This window comes from Ambystoma mexicanum, chromosome 6q (assembly GCF_040938575.1).
Source record: "Ambystoma mexicanum isolate Mex_15411 chromosome 6q, UKY_AmexF1_1, whole genome shotgun sequence".
NCBI classification, from domain to species: Eukaryota; Metazoa; Chordata; class Amphibia; order Caudata; family Ambystomatidae; genus Ambystoma; species Ambystoma mexicanum.
The window spans coordinates 696227972-696245283 of NC_090937.1; the positions used below are offsets into that span (position 1 = coordinate 696227972).

At 47.9% G+C, this 17312-nt stretch overlaps 1 protein-coding gene across 5 annotated transcripts in view; it reads right to left on the minus strand.

The window, feature by feature from the left end:
* Positions 1-17312, minus strand: part of ELMOD2 (ELMO domain containing 2) — a 965152-nt gene that overhangs the window by 667180 nt on the left and 280660 nt on the right. For all 5 annotated transcript variants that reach the window (XM_069631199.1, XM_069631197.1, XM_069631200.1 and 2 more), the window contains one exon: positions 11374-11402. In XM_069631199.1, coding sequence (XP_069487300.1) covers positions 11374-11402 — 29 coding nt within the window. The remainder of the gene's footprint in view (positions 1-11373; positions 11403-17312) is intronic.

Sequence of the window (17312 nt, forward strand, 5' to 3'; positions counted from 1 at the left end):
ACTCATACCAGAGCATTGTACCGGACATGTCCCACTACTATGGTCAGGCAAAGTCAGATAATTACTGCCAACAACTCACACCTGACTTCCATTAAGTTTCCCCACACGGATAAGAGCACACTAAGTGAGGAAAAGGACATGAAGGAACAGCGTTTTCCAGATGGCAGCTGAACGTGGGGAGAAAGGCAGCAAACCAAGAAGGGAGAGCAAGGAGGGAGATACCCTTCACCTTTCCGGCGAGAAACCGTTACTTTCCAGAAACCTTCAGATTAAAAAGCGCAAGGCCAGGAAACCAGAATGAAGAATCCTGCATTGTATGTTGGAGATAACAAGAGCCCTCCTGCATGACTGGATAAGTCAGGGAGAAGCAACAGCTGCTGTGGTACAGTCCTTGGCTCCAGGATCAAAGCAGCGCCAGAGAAATCAACAAAGCCAGTGAGTTGGGGAGACCGATGTAAGATCTGTGTTGAAGTCAAGGTTGCAAGCAGCAAAATTGTATGAAGAGCGCAAGAGCGAAGAATATTAACACATGATGAGAGACGCGAGTAATGCTCAATTGCCGATAAATGTTTGAACTTTAATATGAATCAGAGAAGGTACAAAAAATTGTAATTGTGTATTTGTAAAGCGATTATATAAAAGTGAAGTGCTTCAAGGCGCTTCAAGGTGGGAAGGGAACAGAGGAATACAGGGTCATTCTAAGGCCTTGAATGATCTAAGAAAAAATGACTAGCATACTAGGCCTGATGGCATTACTACTAGTGAACTGCATGACAGGAAGGAAGGTGAATGGGGGAGGGGAGGGAGCAGAAACAATACACAGACTACTATACTAGGCCAGCAACGTTTCAGATAGTGCAAGTGTATGACAAAGAGTGAGGTAATAAGGGGGGGGAGAAGAAGATACAGAGACAAATCCTACTGTACTAGGCCAGGCGAAGTAGACCTAGTGCATTCTAGGTAATGTAAGTGCACAGACAGGAAATGAAAGAGAGGGGGGAGGGGAACAAGTGTGCACAGTCAGGCAGTGCCCTAGATTAAGTGCAGAGAGGTTACCCTTCTCCTGGAACGAATTACAGAAGTGCAGTAGTGGTGAGCAGAGTGCAGGGGCCCGGGGGTAAGTGCAAAGACTGGCGGGTGAGCCTGCTGGGACCTGTGAGGCTCTGTGGGTGCACCAGGCGACCAGTCCGCAAAACGGAGTGGAGTTAGGGAAGAGAAGGAGGACAGAATAGAGAGGAGGTTAGCGAGGGAGAGAGAAAGAGAAAGGAAAGAGGAAGGTCTTAAGGAGTTCCTGGACCTTAAGGAGATCAGGCTCAAGACGGAGACAGGCAGGGAGGTTGTTCCAGAGGGAAGCACCTGCAGAGGATATGGATCTACCCCCAAATCTGTTCGGAAAAACGTCTCACCCGCAGAGAGTTGGAAGAGGACGAGCGGAGGGCTCTAGAAGCACAGTATATAGGATTTCAGCGCCGGAGAGATGCGGTCCCTGGGCTTGAAGCCAAGGATAAGTCTTGCAGTTCTGTTCTGGATGAGTTATAGAGGTCATAGAGTAGAAGCAGGCAGCTTGAGAAAGACTGTTGCAGTAGTCCAGTCTAGAGAGGACCAGGGCTCTGGAGATGGTAAGCCTCTGGGGGAAAGTGAGAAAAGGTAGTATACCTCTGAGGGGGTGCAGCTCATAGTGGGCCTTTTCAGAGATGTCCGAGATGTGAGAGAAGGAGAGAGTGGAGTCGAAGAGGACACCCAGATTTCTTGCCTCGCTAGTGCGTGAGGGCGCAGGGCCAAGGGAGGTTAACAGTGGTCTGGCAAAGCGGGTGTGCTCAATCAAAGGTCTGTGTGATGTACCCAGCCAAGAAGTGGCAGTAACAAAAGCAATCAAGTGAAACTTATGGATGAAGTGAATCGAAGTGGTCCTGCGATGGTTTAAGAGAAATCCATCGCACAGTCGAAAGTCTGAATTGTGATACCAAAAAGAAAGCGAAGAAAGTGAGATTATAAGGTCGGAGACCAGTCAAGGGAGGCCTGTGGTCCGAGCCCGACTGAGGGAGACCCACGGTAAACAATAAACCCGAGAATTTGTGAATATGAAATTCCTGATGAGAAAGGAACTTTGGTACTTGTTTGTTACGCTAGGCACTCTGCAATAAGAGACTCTTTTTGGGAAATAGACTTTGGCGCAGAAGGCCCAGATACCTATGTTTTGAACTGTATCCTCGTGGCAGAGAAGCCAGAGTGTGTGCGAAGCTTGAGTGTACCACCTTGTCCTGTGCTGAAAACGTGGGGAAGGGAAGCCAAGTGCTCAACTATCCTGACATATTGTTTCTTGAACACTTTTCTTTTGCGTTCATCGTTTCCCACAGCATTTGTATTTAGAAGTAAGGATTGGCAATAGATTTATCAGTATAGGCCCTTTTATTTTGACAGAGACACCACTAGAATTGCGTTATTTGATGGCCAAAGATTGCCCCCATCCTTAGATTTAGATAGGTGTTTAACCAAACCATGGAAGGTCAATAAACACCCTTGAACTGTGATCACTTGTGTCTCTCTTCACTGTCCGGATATTGTTTGTGTGATCTGGACTCTAGCTCCCCGTTCTTCCTTGCCACAGACTGAACCTGCTTGGTCAGGACGGAAACCTCAATCTTAAGAGTAGACATATTGTCTTCAGCTTCTCTCACTCTGCTCTCCGCCCCTATGAGTCCCAGATCTGCTTTCTCCTTGTGCGCCTTAATGGAACTGGTCGTGCCATTGATGTCGTCAAGTTTTGAATGAATGACGGAGAAGCTCTCCTGCATGCACGCCATCATTTGCTGAGTCTCGGTCGGTACAGTTGGCTCCTCCATAGGTGTGGCACTAGCTGTTTTGGCCGGGGCCTTTGGGCAGCTTTGGCACACATATTGATTGAACATTGTTTTTTTCCCAGCACCCTTAGTCATCTCTAGCCGCAGTAGTTTTCCACTGCTGTGCCGAAGGGAAGCAGTACACCCACTAGCATTATACAAGAGAAGGCACAGTCTTGATAAAAGTGATCCAGGGAGCAGCTGGTCGGCGGGGAGGAAACAGTATAACACGTGCACTAAAAGCCAGGTTTCTTAGTCACACAGTGTCCAGTGGGCGGTAGTGGTTTGAATGGCTAGCCCTGGTCAAATTACAAATCACTCCTTGTCGTTCTTTGCAGGGCATCAGGGATCCGGTTCCAGTGGGGCCAAAGTATTCAAAAAATCACTGTAGAGATTACACAGCCCCAAATGGAATTAAGGCCATTGATAATCCCACAAGTCAACCGTAGTATACTTCAGGGCCATGATGCACACCAGCTATCAAAAGCGTTTGGTGGGAAGAGAAATGGGGAGGACGCATCAATATGCCGGCATACATCCAGCTTCAGTGTATAACCAGCATTGACCCCAGTGAAGGCGAATTTCACTGGGCCAGTGAGCGCCTGTCGCCGTGTGTAGCAAGTTTCCGCTCTCCCCAGCACCATGGGGAAGATAAAACAAATAAATGAAACTTATCGGCCTTTGGGCCAAACAGGTGCTCACCGTCGAAAGCCATGCCCAAAAGCAAAGCTGGGACATTTGGTGAGAAACCTGAACTGTGCAGGTAGGCTGACCTCCTCTGCACAGTGGATGACCTCTTGCCCTGCCCACAGGATCTGCGGTGGCCAAGCCCGACTGCAGGTGCTTGGAAAGCCACCACTTTGCAGTCATTAACTATTCACAGGAATCCATCCCTCTTCTCACCAGCTGGGATGTGTTCTACTTCCTCTTCAATAAGTCTACACAGCCCATAAGAGTACTTTGCGAATGCACAGGATGCATTCACTGCCTTCAGGGCTATACTGACAGAGGTGAACATTTTCTTAGCTATGGCATCAGTTTTCTTAGATTCCCCATCTGTATGCAAATTAGAGGTAGACCTGGCTGGTCTGGAGCTCACTGTAGCATTTTGCACCACTAGGCCATCTAGCGTTGAATGGAAAGAAAGACATGTTATGGCCCGTCACCAGTTTATATTTTTTATTAAGCTCCAAATCCACAGATGGAGTTGAGCAAGATTTCAGCCACAGAGTATTAATGGGATCTGCAATGGCAGCATTAAAGGGTAATGCCCTCTGCGTTTGTTAGTCCTTTGTCAAGTATGTCCATGAGGTCATAGGTTGACCAGGGTTTCACAGGAGCACCCAGACCCAAAGCCTCAACCACCCTTCCCAACTGTCTGTCGGTACTTAGCATTAGGGTGCCCATATGGAGCATCCTGCTGCATATGATTGATTGGATTGATTTTTATATCTATATTGCTCACATCCATAAAGAGCCAAGCAAGGAATTGCATTTGGGCGCATATTTAGTAGTAACAACCAGGAATCCAGATTTAGCAAGCACAGTTAGTCGAAAAGAAGTTTTCAACTTTTTCCTGAATTCAATGAGGGATTCATCTGAAGGTCAGGAGATTTGTTCAAACCACTTGGGTCGTGGAGCCCTTTGGTAAGGGCAACCAAATCCACCTAGTTGGCAAAATAATCAGCTCCCCTAGCTCCTACATACATAGGCTCAAAATCGAAAGGCACCTGGTCCCCATCGTCATCTAAAATCGACCCTAATGTGTTGAAAAATGTCGAGCAAGAATCGGGAACAAAAGAATGATCGACTGTCAGGGCCGACGCTGACAGCGTCGTTCCCACCAGGCCTAACGGTGCCGGTAACTCAGGGCCCTTTGGCACTACAGCCCGTTTCCCAGTAGTCAATATGGAGCACGAGGGCGTCAGACCTGAAATGACAAACCTGACGCTGCAAGCTCCTTGTGCAATTAGTGCCATTGGAGCATGCAGCGTGGAGATCGGAATTGTACCAGCTGCGCCCGTCTTAAACGTTAGGAGAATTTGTTCCTTGAAAGCCGCCCACTCTGCTTTTGATGCGCCCGAGTTTGGGCAGACCTTATTGCACTATTCTGATGAATCGGAGTCGTGCCTGCATCGGTGGCGTTGCTTCTTCTTATGGAGGACGATGAATGGTTATGGCAATGTGACAGTTTTTGCCTTTTTGCGACACATGTCCTGTTCTTTTTCCAGCGTGGGACCCTCGGTTTCTTGGCCTGATGACCTGACGGTCGAACAAACTGGAGATTTCAATGGGGGTGGGGTCGCCTGAGTGCTAGTTTCACTGATCGCTCGTTTAATGATTTGGGATTCATTTGCTGACAAGCTCCACAACCCTAGCCGTCATGATATTTACTGAGGCACCAAACGCAGATACCATGCGGGTCAGTGATCGACATCTTGGGAGTTGCAGTCTTCGCAATGCTTGAACACGGACATTTTAGGAGTAAACCTATCTAAGAAATTCGAACGAAAATGACAATTGTGGCAAATGTGAAATTTATCTTGCGAGAATTGTTCCAAAAAGCTGCATGCTGAGCACGCAGAAAATAGGAACCGAGGTACAGGGGCTTAGTGATGTAGTTGATAAAGGACGGACGATGTCACACCTGGAACCGACTAGTGGCACAGTCGAGTCAAGAGGTATCGACGGTCGAGTCGTACTACGCCCCCTGTCGAAAAAGTTTAGGGGCAGAGGACGCTGCAATGGATATCGATCGGATATCTGAGGAATCTGCTGGAGAATGCAAAGAAAGAAGAAATGAAAGAAAGATTACTACCATCTTGGATTTATTCCCCAGTCCCCTAGGATATAGTCTCCGGACATGGAAAGGTTGGTATTCACAATAGCAACAAAGTTCACTCTTTGCCCCCTCTGCTCAACATCTTAGCCTCCTGTAGGCTATGAGCTTGGCCAGCCCTAGTTGGTTTATTCTTTTGCTCACCCTCTTGTGCGTTAAACGGTTTCTGAATCCTGGGTGGGCTGCGGGCCTGTTCAGGCCTACTGTGGCAGTTGCTTTGCTCACCCCCTTATCGGGTAATCCTACTCTCAGCCATGCATAGGATAACAGCCCGTTCAACCCCGTTTGGAAGCTTTCTCCTCTCACCCACTTCAGGGGTACTTGGGTACTTAGGCCAGTGTGGTCTAATCGGTTTTCTCAGCCTTTCTTCTCTCTTGTCTTCACCTCTTAGTGCAGCGGTATTCAAACTGTGGGGCACACCCACCTGGTGGGCCGCAGCCTCATGCCCAGGGGGGCGCGCATCCACAGCCTGAAAAGCTGCCGGACAACAGATTAAGTGGCCTGCTGTGCCGATGAGCGCTGCTCTGCGATGTGCGGCTGGCTGATCTCTGTTAACTTGTAGATGACACTGATGCGATCGGAATATGCAAACAAAGGAATGCTTATTCCAAACGCAGCATGTGAGATGCTAAGGAGTCACACAACCTGTGCCCCTCATTCTTTGTGTTGACAGCCTTTCAAGTGGGGCTATTTATAAGTAAAGGCTCACTTAACAAGCCATTGTTTTTACACAGTATGTGCTTAACATTTCAGTGTTAAGAACGGAACATGGGGCATTTCTATTCACCAGGCCAGAACAAGCATCAGTTAGATGACCAAACCTATGCATTCTTCAAAGAGAATTAAAATGCCACACAGAACAAGTTTAAACTATTTTCTTTATTTTCACGTCTCTTCATTTTCTTAATTATTCTAGTGGCTGCTTTGAAACAATGACGAAATCCATCCTCTCAGCATCAAAGGTCTTTAAATTGTCTAAACAAGCCAGCCACTGCCTAGCGAGCACACCAGATGGCAACTCAATGTCACTTGGCACCTTGATTAGGAAAGTGGAGTTCATTGTGTGTCACCATGCAGACAGAAGTCCATGGCCTATCAATGCAGTGATGTGTGCAACAATGATTTGTGTGCTGCACAAGTCACCACCCTGTTGGTTAATGGTGTCTATGTGGCGCTCTCTTACGTCACAGCACATATACCTGTTTTTGTCTGATGTGCCCAATGTCCATACAAAAGCACACTGGACGGTTTTGTGTATGTGACTGACTAGCATGCCATACTGTGCCCACATTTAAACACATAAAGCACATTTTAATGTTAGGGTGAGGATTGTGAACCATGATGTGGGCACCAAGCCATGCTTCAGTTATGCATTTAAAGATTCACACATACAATCCTTTTATCACAGACTTGTTTATCAAATGTGGAGATCTCGGATCACTCTATAGTCCTGAAATGCTCTGTGATTTAATGCAAAGTATACAGGAATCCTCATTGGTGCTACCCTTTCCAACTCTCAGAGAGGTATTTTAAAAAAGTACAATAAGAGTGTACCAGACTGTCCATTTTGGAATGATAACCTATCAGAAAATAATTAATATGGTTAGTCTAGTATTGCCCCTTGCAAAATACAAGTGAGGTGGTACGAACAGAACACCTGCAACACTGAGCCTTCAAACCCTGATGGGCTGTTCACACCACAGTGTGCCAGTACAGACAGTTTGAAACTGCATTCAGGCAAGGCACACCCTAAGAGCAGGTGACAGAAAAACCATGTACGTGGGCAGCAACAACTGTTTTCACATTAGAATTCTTCTGTAAAGTACTTGCATTACAATATAATGAAACCAGCTTAATTTATATAGCAGTTATTTATTTATATTGAGGGGGGGGTTTGTCGCACGACAGATGTGTAGTTTGGGAGTGACGTGTGCCAGTCAGTAGGGGGCGCATTCTGATGTTTCTGATGTTTCGCCCTGGGCACCAAGTTGGCTAGAAACTGCCCTGATTACAGCACACACCTTCTTTTGCGGGGATGTCCAAGCCCCTCCCATCTGAATGCAGAGCAGGAAATCACTAATGATGGCTCATTAGTGACATACTGCCCTATTTTCAGATGGGAGGAGGTTTTTGGGGGTGAAGGGGACAACTGCCCCCATGTTGCCAGTCACAATTAATTTAGCTCAGCAATGTATTCCGTTCTCTGTTTTTTGTCCTGGTGCTTAAAATGTGCACTTTGCATTACAAACTGTGTGCCGCAGACTGGTTCCACTCTAAATGGGGGAGAAATTAGGACTTTGGGGACTCTGTACATGTGTCCCGCCCCTGCGGAGACCATGGTCACTGTGGCATAGATGGTCTATTAGACGGATTGCGGCCATCTTTACTCCCAAGATGGCCGCCGCTACGGATGGTGTGGGTCTAGACATGCACCAAGGCAGCGCGGTGGAAGGACCGCCCCCCCCCGCTCCGGAGCCGGTTCATATGTTCCTGCGGACAACGCGCGGATGCGTTGCTACTCTTCCACAACAGCGATTCTTGAGTTCGATACTAGGATCTATTGCCTACTAGTTTGTTTGTCATTCCTTCTGTGTAATTCTACCCTTTCATTCACCTGTTTCAGACTTGACTCCTTCTCCCAACTATTGCATGGCAGCGGAGACTCGAGTGTACTCTCTCAGCCACACTCGTTACGAGCTGAACCTCACTGATCGGTTCGCTAGTGAGAATTTCTCCCTGGCGTGTGGTACGTGAGAATTGATAGTCAGTCCCTAATATATCGGGGGTGAGAATTTCTCCCTGGCGTGTGGTACGTGAGAATTGATAGTCAGTCCCTAGTATATCGGGGTTAGAAGAACCAGAATTGACACCTTATATTATTTCACCTATTCAGAAGCAGGGATATGCGGGGTCCGATCCGCAGCATTGAGATTTGAGAATCATTCTATTTCTGGGACGTCCTCGAGGTTACTCCTATCCACGTCTCATCGGAAGACCTACAATATAGCCCGATAAATCGTATCCCCCTTCCAATCAGGTACTCTTCGTCTTCTCTACCCATATTCTGCCTTCTACTTACCCTTCTTAAACTTACCACTTTCCTCTGTCTTTATCCAGACGGCTCCCCTCCAGCGGATAGTCCGGGTACCAAAGACCTCTCCAGACAGACATCTATCCAGTGGCTGTCGACACAGGGTTTTCTTCCCCAGAGGGTTTCCCCGGGGTCCTTCCCCTCCTTAATCCTTGTATTGAAGGCGGAGGAAGGGTCTCAGGGAGGCACTCATTCTCTACCCCTGTCGGAACCATTTCTGAAGAAGGAAGCATAGGAGGGAGAACGACTGGTGTTTCTCTAAGGTAACCTTTCGGTGTATTCAAATTCCTCGTAATTTGTCTAATTATTACAACATGTGAATAGAACAAAGACCCTATGGTCCTCATTTCTCCTGCAGCAGAAGTGCAAGGGAAGGCGCCAGGGCATTTAATCCTTTTCCAATCAGAGGAGCCAGGGTATTTCAACTTTTTCATATGAGTGGCCTTCACTGTGCCTGATAACAATTCTCTTTAATTTTATGCAAAGCTGCATTTTATTTTGACAAGGTTATTTTACTCACTGAATGCGGATCAAGTCACCTAACATTAAGGTCCAGCTTTGATTAATACTAACCTGAAGAAAATGCTGATGTTAATGACTGGGTGATGCAGCCTTTTTTGGCACAGGAGGTGGTGCATCTTCCATTTGATGTCCAGGAGGGACAATGGAAGAGACAATTAATAAATAATAAAGCTAACAGCGGTCCTATTAGGCCTTGGGACATTCAGAGCGTGCAAGTGCTGAGAGAGAAAAAAGGAGGATGGGGGTAAGTGCTATTAGGGTCGCCAGGAGGGAAGTGCAAGAGGTGCCTGTTAATGGGGGGGGTGGGGGGGGTGGGCAGCAGGTAAGTACTTGGAAGGAGACGTCCCAAGTAAGGAGGGAAGTCAATCACTGAACAGGTAAGTGCAGGGTGGAGACAATCTACCCAAGGCGGGTGTGTGCCCAGAGGAGGGCAGTGCAGGGGGGGCGGTGCTGCTGGCGATTCGGCAGAAGGCCAGGACCCCATTGGACTCTTGAGGGTCCGGGCCGCCAATCTCAGCGACGGAGGGGAAGGTTAGCATGGGAGGGAGGGAGAGCGAAGGAGGAGAAGAGAAAGGTCTTGAGTTGTTTGCGAAACTTGAGGTCTTCCGGTTCAAGACTGACAAAAGCAAATGCATAGTTCACTATGTCAAGTTACACTCACTTGGTGACAGCCCCCCACCCCGCATATCTAGATTTCAGTCCAAACACTCCACCGAGACTGCTCATCCACCTCGCCAATCTGCTTATCACTACCCACCACTCACACCTAGCCTCATTTCACATCCTTCTAGACCTTTCATCTGCCTTCAGCACTGTGGGTCCTCCTTCCCTACCTCCATCCTTTAAACTCTTCTTGACTTCAAGGACTCCATACTCTACTGCATGTTCTCCTATCTTTCCAACTCCCCCTACTCCTCAACCACCCACCCATTGCTCACAAACTTGGGTTTCCCTTTCACAGCGACCTGAAACGTTACTAGTTCTTCATGGCCACCATAACCACAACCAGTACAACCACGCCTCACTCACCAATCAACTAAAACCATTACCTTTATTCTTGTCTCAGCAAACTGGACTACTGGTCTTCCCATCTACTTTTTTTCTCCCCTCACCAAAGTCCTTAACTTTGTGACATGCATCCTTTTCAACCTATCCAGATACTCCCTCACCTCTACCCATCGTCACCACACTGAATGACCCTCCATGCAAATCCTTCTGTAAGTCACTGAATACGTCTCCCTGAACTCTCCAGCACACTAGCTCTGCTACACGTCTCTACACAACCCATTAGTCCCCTGACCCAGTTTGTGTCTCCTCCAGCCCGTTTTCCTTACCTGTCCCACTCCACAGAAATACTATCCCCTAGCCATCAAAGCCATGTATTCAAAGAATCTCTTAAACGAGGCTCAAACTCTACCTGCAGTGGAAGTAGACTGCCAAATTCCCCCACCCTCCTATCAAAAGTAACCAACCAACCCACCTCTCCTGCAGTCTGCCCTCAGGACTACTCTATACAGTTTATAAATATGTAAATACTGGACTTGGGCACTCATTGTTAAAAATATTGTCACATGCTCAACTTCCTGTCACTGTTTTATGTTCCTATTCTTACCCCTTCACTATCCGGGATAAGTCATTCAATCCAAGAATGAGGTTATGTAAAGGCACCTTACACTACAACTGCCTCTGCTCTCTGTTATTGCCTACTTTGTAAGCCATTCTGTTTTAAAAGACACATTTTTCTTAAAATAAATACAAATAGCCTACTGCACAATTCACTTACAGGGAGACAGTCAACATTGAACTAAAATGGGTCGTTTCTCAGTCCTGGTAGCCATATGGGCTACTAAAGGCAGCACATCTGAAAAGGATTGGACTGGCAGAGGGACTTCAACCGAGGACCCTCTAACCACAAAAGAAAGTTTCCAAAACCATGGGTGCCAACAAACAGTTTGGGGGAGTGAGAACTCTAAAAATGAATTTTGCCAACCGTGCAGACAACCACACATGCGCAACCTCTCTATCCAGCCCTCCATCCACCAACTTGCAAATGTATTGATTATCTTAAGATGCAGGCTTACCTTATTTTTTGAACACTCCAATGAAAACTCTGCAAAATAAGATGTAGAGTTACTTTCAAAACAAATAAATGACAGAAAATGGTTGTACTTTATTGCAGTTTAATGGCATACAAAAAACAAGAAAACCTACATACACATTTACAAATAACAAAAGCATTCCCTTAAACAAACCTTCCTGTCCCGACATGGTTTTCTATTATGTCGGCAAAATGAAAATTTGCTGCTCGGCTTGCCTACTCAAAACAACTTAATCTTCTCAGTTACTCTTCAGAGTGGCTTAGCAGGAATAACTGTGGTATGTTTATAGGAGAGCATAACAGAAATTGCATAGCAAATGTAGAACTCACAATACCATTTAAAAAACAGAATTGTGTTGACATAACTCAATGTTAAAATGCTGTTCCTGTCATTATCGTTTCTCAGTGGATCACTCACTGAGAAACAAGGCGAATGCGTAGCAAGAAGCTGCAACACAGTAAAAATAAACCGTATCACGCCAACAAGTATTCCAAGCACAAAACCTGCAGTATTATGGGCTTATTATAAATGAAGGCAGAAAGGGGAACTGTGGAACATCAGAACGTGAAAGGTAAATGGTGTTGCCAGAGCATAGCATTGGGTTATGCCTAGCAATTACTTGTCTATTTGTTTATCTAACATAGCTTGCCAGGCAGTGGCGAAAGAAATATCCCAAAACAGTGTTGCCGAGAGGCTAAAGAATCATAATGGTATGTACAAGATATGACTGAAGCCAATGTGGATCCATAGTAAACTGTAAGCAGGCCAAAGTGGATATTCCCATATAGAATTTTAAACATGCAAAGAAGCTTCATATGCATCAGCGCTCTTGACTGAAAAGCAAGCAGTATAAAAACACCTAGGATGACACTGAAATAGACATAAAAAAGTCAACCAACAGACAATTTTCAGAATATCTAAATAGTAATCCAAAACAATGATATTTGCCCCAGTAGAACAAGTTACTTACCAACTGGTAACGTTCTTTCGACTGGATGTTCCTCCAACTTATTTCACATCTTTGACATGTAATGTCCACAGCTGTGCTGCTTCGGAAATTTTTCAGCAGAGGGCGCCCTGCGTCGATGGCTTTGAGTCGTTGTCCCTCCAAAGCCTCCGTCAAGGGTGAAGTCATCGGATGTTAGAAGTAGGACGCACGGCGCCCGTAGCCTCAGTTCATGTTTTTTCCCTCCACAACGTGTGTCACAACCGCACACCAAGCCTCCTTGACTGCACATAACCTTGTGGGAACGCAAGCTGCAATAGCATAGGAAATTCTTTAGTGGGGTAGGCTGGGAGGGCGATGTGGAATACATTGGAGGGACATCCAGTCGAAAGAATGTTACTAGTTGGTAAGTAACTTGTTCTTCGAATGGATTGTGTCCTCCAACGTATTCCACATCTTTGACAGATTCCCAAAGCAGTACCCGTGAATGGAGGAAAGAAAATAATTTGGATATACACAATCAGATGGCAGAATAGAGCACTGCTTCACCAAAGGCCATATCTTGACCATGGAAAGTATCCAGGGAGTAATGCTTGACAAAGGTGTCGATGGAAGACCACATCGCAGCATCACAAATGTTTTTAACAGGAACTCCCCGTTGCAGGGCCATGGATGTAGCCACACCCCTGGTGGAGTGAGCTTGCAAACCTTCAGGAGGGTCCTTGCCAGCCAATCTGTAACATTCAGAAATGGTGAGGATAATCCACCTGGACAAGGTCTGTTTGGTAACAGCCTGGCCCAATCGGTGTCCAGCATATCCTACAAATAGTTGATTGACCACTCTGACCCTGGACATCCTAGAAATGTAAAAGCTCAAAGCTCTCCTAGGATCCAACCTATGGAGCCTCTCCTTTTCCTTACCAGGGTGAGGAGGATAGAAAGCAGGAAGTACCACCTTCTGGCTCAAATGAAACTCAGACACTACCTTAGGTAGGAAGGAAGGACGTACTCTCAGTAGAACCCTGTCCCTGTGGAACACAGTAAATGGTGGCTTAGACGAAAGCGCCTGCAATTTGCTCACTCTGCGAGCAGATGTAACCGCAACCAAGGAAACAGTCTTGAAGGTCAACAGTCCAAAAAGGACAAGAGTACAAAGGTTCAAACGGAGCACCCATCAAGAATTTCAAGACTAAATTCAGATCCCAAACCGGCAAAAGGGGACGGAAGGAACACATTCGTGAGCCCTTTTAGGAACTGGGTAATCAAATGAATCTTAAAATAAGAACATTCTTCAGATGAGCGCTTGAAAATAGACAGCGCCGCCAGGTAACCATTAATGGTACCCACTTGAAGACCCTTGTCAGCCAAAAAAAGCAAGAAAGAAAGAACCACCGGAATGGAACACTGAAAAGGATCGACATTGTTTCCTCTGCAGCAGTCGCAAAACTCCAGCAGCAACGTTACAGGGATTTTGTTGCTGGACGCCCGGCCGAAAGCAACACCTCCATCACGTCATCCAGGAGGTCCAATCCTTATATCTCAACCTTTCAGAAACCAAGCGTGAAGGTTGAGAGTCTTGACCTCTGGATGGAGAACCCAAACCCCCCTCTCGGGAGAGGAGATTCTGTCCATGGGGAAGACGGCGTGGAGGTCAGATCGACATTTGTAGAAAGTCTGAGTACCACACTCGCCTGGCCCAATCTGGAGAAATTAGGATCATGTGTGACCCGAACCTCCGCAACCTCCTTCGAACCTGAGGAATAATGGGGTTTGGAGGAAACGCGTACAGAAGTGGGAATGACCAATCCACGATGAACGCGTCCCCTAAAGCTCCTCTCGAGGGAAATTCCCTTGAGCAATACCACTCGCACTTCCGGTTGGCACTGGCCGCGAACAGATCCACTTGAGGGGTTCCCCAAAGGGCAAAGATCTCTTGAAGGACTTCCTGAGCTAACTCACTTGTGGGAGACAATGCTCTGCCTGCTCAGAGCATCTGCCGCCACATTCTCCTCTCTCCAGCCAGATGAACCAACGAGGGTGAGATTCCTTGCTGTATTGCCCAGAACCAGAGCTGCATCGCCTCTCTGCACAGCGGGAGCGACCCTAAACCTCCCTTCTTGTTGAAGTAATTCACGGCCAATGTGTTGTCCGTCACGATTAGGACGCTTTTCCTGCGCACAGATGGCCGAAAAGCCTTCAGGGCTAGCCTGATGCCCCCGCTCCAAAAGATTTATGTGAAGTCTGGATTCCGACGGTGAACAACCACCGCTGTCAGCCCGTTGGTGTGAGCTCCCCATCCTGTGAGGGAGGCATCCGTCACTGCCATCACCTCCGGTCATGGTTGCCAAAACAGCTCTCCCTACCCTGTGAGACCTTGAGCGTGATCTGAAAGAGATCCCACACATCTTGCCTGACAATTGAGACCACTGCGTTCTGAGAACCCACTGAAGGGATCTCATACGCAGCCTGGCCTCTGGCACCAGAAAGATGCAGGATGTCATGAGGCCGAGCAACCTTAATAATTCGAAAGCCGGGAGACTCTGGGCATATTGAAATATGGCGACCATCTGGACAATGTGATGAGCCCTCACCTTGGGTGGCGAGCACTTCCAAGGACGTGTCCAACACAGTCCCGATGTACTGGAGCTGTTGAGAAGGTGTCATGTGTGACTTCTTGAAATTGAGGGAGAAGCCCAGCTTGTGAAGGGAGTGGCAGGTGAGGCTGAAATTATCCAAGGCCTGTTCGGGAGAATGTGCCCCGATTAGCCAATCGCCCAGGTAGGGGTAGACGTGAATTCCCCCCCCTCTCCTGAGATACACCGCCACCACCACAAGCTTGGTGAAGACCCTTGGGGCGGAGGTCAACCTGAATGGCAGGACCCGAAACTGAAAGTGCGAGTTGCCAATGCCAAACCTCAGGTATTTTCTGTGCTTTGGATGGTTCTGCACATGAAAGTAAGCATCCTGTAGGTCCAATGACACCAACCAATCCTGAAGTCGAAGGGCCTGAAGGACCGAGAAAGAGTGACCATCTTGAACTTGTCCTTCCTGAGGAACTTGTTCAAGTGATGCAAATCCAAGATGGATCTCAGTCCTCAGTGTTTTCTTGGGAATCAAAAAATATGGGGAATACCAGCCCTTATTCCTCTCCACCACAGGCACTAGTTCTATGGCCCCTTTTTCCAGCAGGGTCAAGATTTCCTGCACAAGGAGCGGATCTGGAATCTTCAAAGAGTTTCCCCAGTGGATTGTCGTGAGGCCAATTTAGGAAAGGTAGGCAGTAGCCATGGGCAATTGTTTCTAGAACCCACGCATCTGAAGTAATGGCTCGCCACTCTTCTAGATGCTGAGACAGTTTGCCCCCAATCGGCGACCAAGGAATCCTGGCCTCATAGCTGTTTCGGAGCGGCTGCACCAGCGCCTGAATGCAAAGAGGCAGCTGCTTGAGCGGCTTTGACACCACGTCCCAGTCCACCGCAAGGACCTTTACGGAAGCCCCTCTGACTGGCTGCTCCCCTTGCTCTACCAAAGGAGGAGTAGTAACAAAAGGAACCCCTCCACTGTTGTCCCCTAGGATGAAAAGGCAGAGGTTGACGCACAGCTGCGGCCAAAGATTTAGCAGCTGCTTTGGAGGTCTGCAACCTCTCAAGGCTCTCGTCAGCCTTGCTGCCAAACAAATGAGAACCGTCAAAGGGTATGTTGAGAAGACTGTTCTGCACGTCCGATGCAAAACCAAACTTCCACAACCACTCAAAACTGCGCATCACGGTGCTCGCAACCATGGACCGGCTAACACCATCTGCCGTGTCCAACCCAGACTGAAGGGATTCACACATGGCATCCTTGCCATCCTGCACAATAGCAAGCAACCCATCACTTTCTTCCCCCTTGGGAATATGCTCAGCTGCTAAAAAGACAATTCTGCAGAGTGAACGAAAACACTTCAAGGCACAGGTGGAGTCGGCTGATTTAAGGGCCATACTCCCAGACGAGAATACCTTGCGTGCCCATCCATCGAAGCGCTTGTCGCGCCTTTCTGGAGGGATGGTCGGGTATGCCGCCTCAAGGTGGCTGTGGCCGCCTGAACCACCAAACTCTTAGGAGTGGGGTGAGTGGATGGGTAGCTGGGGTCGCTACTAGATTGGCGGTATTTCTTAGTCAACAACTTGTTGACTGCCGGAAGAGACTCCGGGGTGATCCAAGCAGCAGCCACCCTCTTCTGTAACGCCATGTGAAAAGGCAACACTGGGTCAGTGGACGGACCCTGATCTAAAATGTCAGTCAGGTCATCCTGATCAAATACAACTGGAGGCCCGGACCACGCCAGGTAATCCGTAACCCTTGACATCAACCTCCTATAGGAGGGTTCAGCATGAGCCCCAGGCTCTGGCCTGCCAAATTCCTTCTCAGGAGATGTGTCCAGGCCACTGGCATCATGTAAGGACTGACGCAGATCTTCCAACTGACTGTCCTCAGAAAATACCATGTCCGGAGCTTCAGGAGTATCAAAAGGTTCCAACTCAACATCAGACCCCTCCTCATAGATATCCTGCAGAGAATGATAGAACTCCTTCCTTGGAGCAGGAGTCGACCTTGAGTCAAGAGCAGGCCTCTCAGACTTGGTCAGAGCCTTTCTCAGAGAATCCACAGGTCTAGGAGCTTCCACATGCAAATTCAGACCTGTAGGCCCCGATGGCGTTGTGGGCGCCGACGGCTTTGGCGTCGACAACGGATCTGGGGACCTGATCGAGGGCAAAGCCCCGACAGCCGCACTCAATGGGCCAGGCGCCGATGGCATCCAAACCTTCCTCGGCACCTTAACAGATTTCGACGGTTTCGTCGGGGACGAAGACCGCAACCTGGACCTAGCACGTCTCTGGCGATCACCCGGAGCCTTGTCCGAACAGGACCTCGACTGTTCCCGATGTTTATTGTGTCAACTGCTCGGACCCAAAGGCGTGCAAGCGTTGGGCCG